At 36.5% G+C, this 2,575-nt stretch overlaps 1 protein-coding gene across 1 annotated transcript; it reads right to left on the bottom strand.

Annotated features, from left to right (window-relative positions):
- Positions 1-295: 295 nt before the first annotated feature.
- LOC144980128 (NXPE family member 4-like) lies at positions 296-1,661 on the bottom strand. Its single transcript, XM_078927677.1, has one exon. The coding sequence runs from the start codon at positions 1,418-1,420 to the stop codon at positions 827-829; it is 594 nt and encodes a 197-aa protein (XP_078783803.1). The 5' UTR covers positions 1,421-1,661; the 3' UTR covers positions 296-826.
- Positions 1,662-2,575: the final 914 nt, after the last annotated feature.

A 2,575-nucleotide genomic window follows, 5' to 3' on the forward strand; every position in this document is an offset into this window, starting at 1 on the left:
GCTCCACAACACACTGTTCATTTTCTTTAAATTGAATAAGAAAAATGTTGGTTGTATCGTAACGAATGTGACGATTTTCAAATGGTTGGTAAGCAGTGAGTTTAGTCCTAAAAACAAAACAAACAAACGAATTAGCGACTTCAAAAATAATGACAATAAATATGCAACTCATCAACATAGCCGAAATAATATTTGGTGACGAAGTAGAGAAACACAAAAAAAAAAAAATAGTCACAGATATTTGTAAACAATGATTTTATTTCTGAAAATATGTAAATAAACCCATTATATAATATCTGTATACCCTTGTGTTAGCGGCACATTGTAATTTATTGATGTTGATAATATGATGGTGGGTTCTAATGTTCTAAATTAACAAATACATATATTGAATTGGAATCGTTTCAAAATAAATCATAATGTCCCTAATGAATTTTAGGAGTACTTTGGCTCGACAACACTAGAGATGAAATTCTCAGAGAAAAGACAGTTATAATGAGTATTAAAAAAATTATGCCTTTCCGTCAATTCACCATAAGACATCGTCGCCTAGGTATTCCATGAAGAAATATAGATAATTCATCAAACAAGATGTCTGATGTCAACAGAAATCAATGAGTATAGCTACGACAAACTATGAAAAATGCAGATTGAGATGTCTTGGACATGTTGCAAGAATGGAGGTAACAACTTTGTCTAGAACTTCATTCCGAGAGGGCCTGATGGCAAAATAAGGGGAGTAAGATGCAAAAAATCTTGAGACTGTAACAGTAGTGTAAGTTCGATTGTTAAATTGAAATTGTAGCGGTGATTCACGAGTATCATTTTAACCACATTTAAAAGCTAGAAGAGTTCTCAGCATTGCCTCAGAAACGAAATTCGGTGGATGCATTCTGCTGTTCTTTAAACTAATCGTCATGTCCCAGCCATCAAGAAAAACTATTTTATCCTTTAAATCTTTGAAAATCTCGTGAAGCAACCGGAGAATGAATTTCCCTTGTACATCGCCACCAAATAGGTGATTCCTCTCCCATTCCTCGGACGGTACATGCGGACCTCGAATCGCAATGAGTGTAGAAGGATTTCGTTCCAACACGTCATGAATTGCTTTGCGAATAACGAGAAATCTTTGGAAAATGGCACTGAGATGAGATATGGCAAAATGGAGGTTGTAGTGGATGACTACTATTTGACTTCCGGTTACCGGAACTCTTTTCAAAAAATCTTCTATTCCGCCTTGATTCATCAGATTTACCCAACCTTTGGTTAAATAGTGAAACAGCGGGTACTCGTGCCCCTGAAATGTAGTCGTTATATTCAATCCTGCATTGTAGTAACTTCTCTCCAATGACCAGTAACCTTTATCGGGGGTTAGACTTTTTAATGGCACTAGTTCTTTCTTCAGGACGATATGAAACATGTGCAAATTGGAGTCTCCTATCAGCCAGAAGTGTGAGGATTTCAAACAAGATTTTACCCAAGAGGAATTCAAGGGCGGTTCTTTGCACAGCAAGGAATCCCACTGTTTTCCTCTGGTCCAAATCCCCCGAGGGGATTGGTGATTCCAAGTCACTGTGAGATTTTTGATACTGACGCAAGGAGGTAATGGATTATTCTTGGAATCTGTGGAAATACAAAATAGATATCAAGGAGGTAATGGATTGTTCTTGGAGTCTGTGGAAATACAAATTAGATATGGGTAGCCCTATTCGTCGAATAGCATCAACCGCCATTGCCGTCCGTAAGGACAAATGACAAATAGTGTTGCTTGCACTATTCGTACTTCACACTACAGCTGGGCACTATTCCGTTTCTGTTTGTACTGAGCTAGATTCGATTCTACGTAATTACATGATATATCCGTATCGTCTTTAATTTTTTGTTAGTGAGTCAAATAATCAGTTGAGTGTATGTGTGTGTGTGTGTGCGTGTATGTGTTAGTTTTGTGTGTGTGTGTGTGTGTGTGGGGGGGGGGTGTTTTTTTGTTTTCTGTTTTTTTTTTTGGGGGGGGGGGGGTTGTTTTTTTTTTTTTTGGTTTTCTTCTGGGATTTTTTTTTCCAGAATGGTGATCGTTTCCTTATAGAACAGTAAAGTTTGCTGCCCCAAACGTAAACAAAGGTCGAGAAGCACATGGCAAACCACATGTTCCTGTCTTGACAGCTCACGTTCCAATGTAAATAATAGAAAGAAAATAACCTTTAAAATTTGGCTGTTAGGTGGCAAAAGAAACACATATTCATAAATACTCGTTCATGCATCAAATAATGTCTAGATATGGATATTTTATGGAACAAAAGGTAAAATTTATCAAAAGTTACGTCTATCTATTTTTAGACCAGAGCAAATTATTGCGCTGGTATGAACAAAACGAGAATTATTCGGAGCCTGATTTTCAGAATAATTTAGTCTTATATTATTATTTCTGCAACTGTTAGATTTTATGTAAACATATTTTCAATACTGAAAGTGTATTGCCTACAACTCAAACTACAAAATTGGGAGACCTATATTGTGCGTAAATTATTCCGGTCCCTAACGGAAATCACTAGCAACTTGTTATTGTTTACGTTTGGGG

The sequence above is a fragment of the Berghia stephanieae genome, chromosome 9 (assembly GCF_034508935.2).
Source record: "Berghia stephanieae isolate SIO BIC M18660-M18661 chromosome 9, UCSD_Bste_1.3, whole genome shotgun sequence".
NCBI lineage: Eukaryota > Metazoa > Mollusca > Gastropoda > Nudibranchia > Aeolidiidae > Berghia > Berghia stephanieae.

Excerpts from the sequence above, each read along its gene's own strand:
- LOC144980128 (XM_078927677.1), bottom strand. The coding sequence starts at position 1,420 with ATGTTTCATATCGTCCTGAAGAAAGAACTAGTGCCATTAAAAAGTCTA.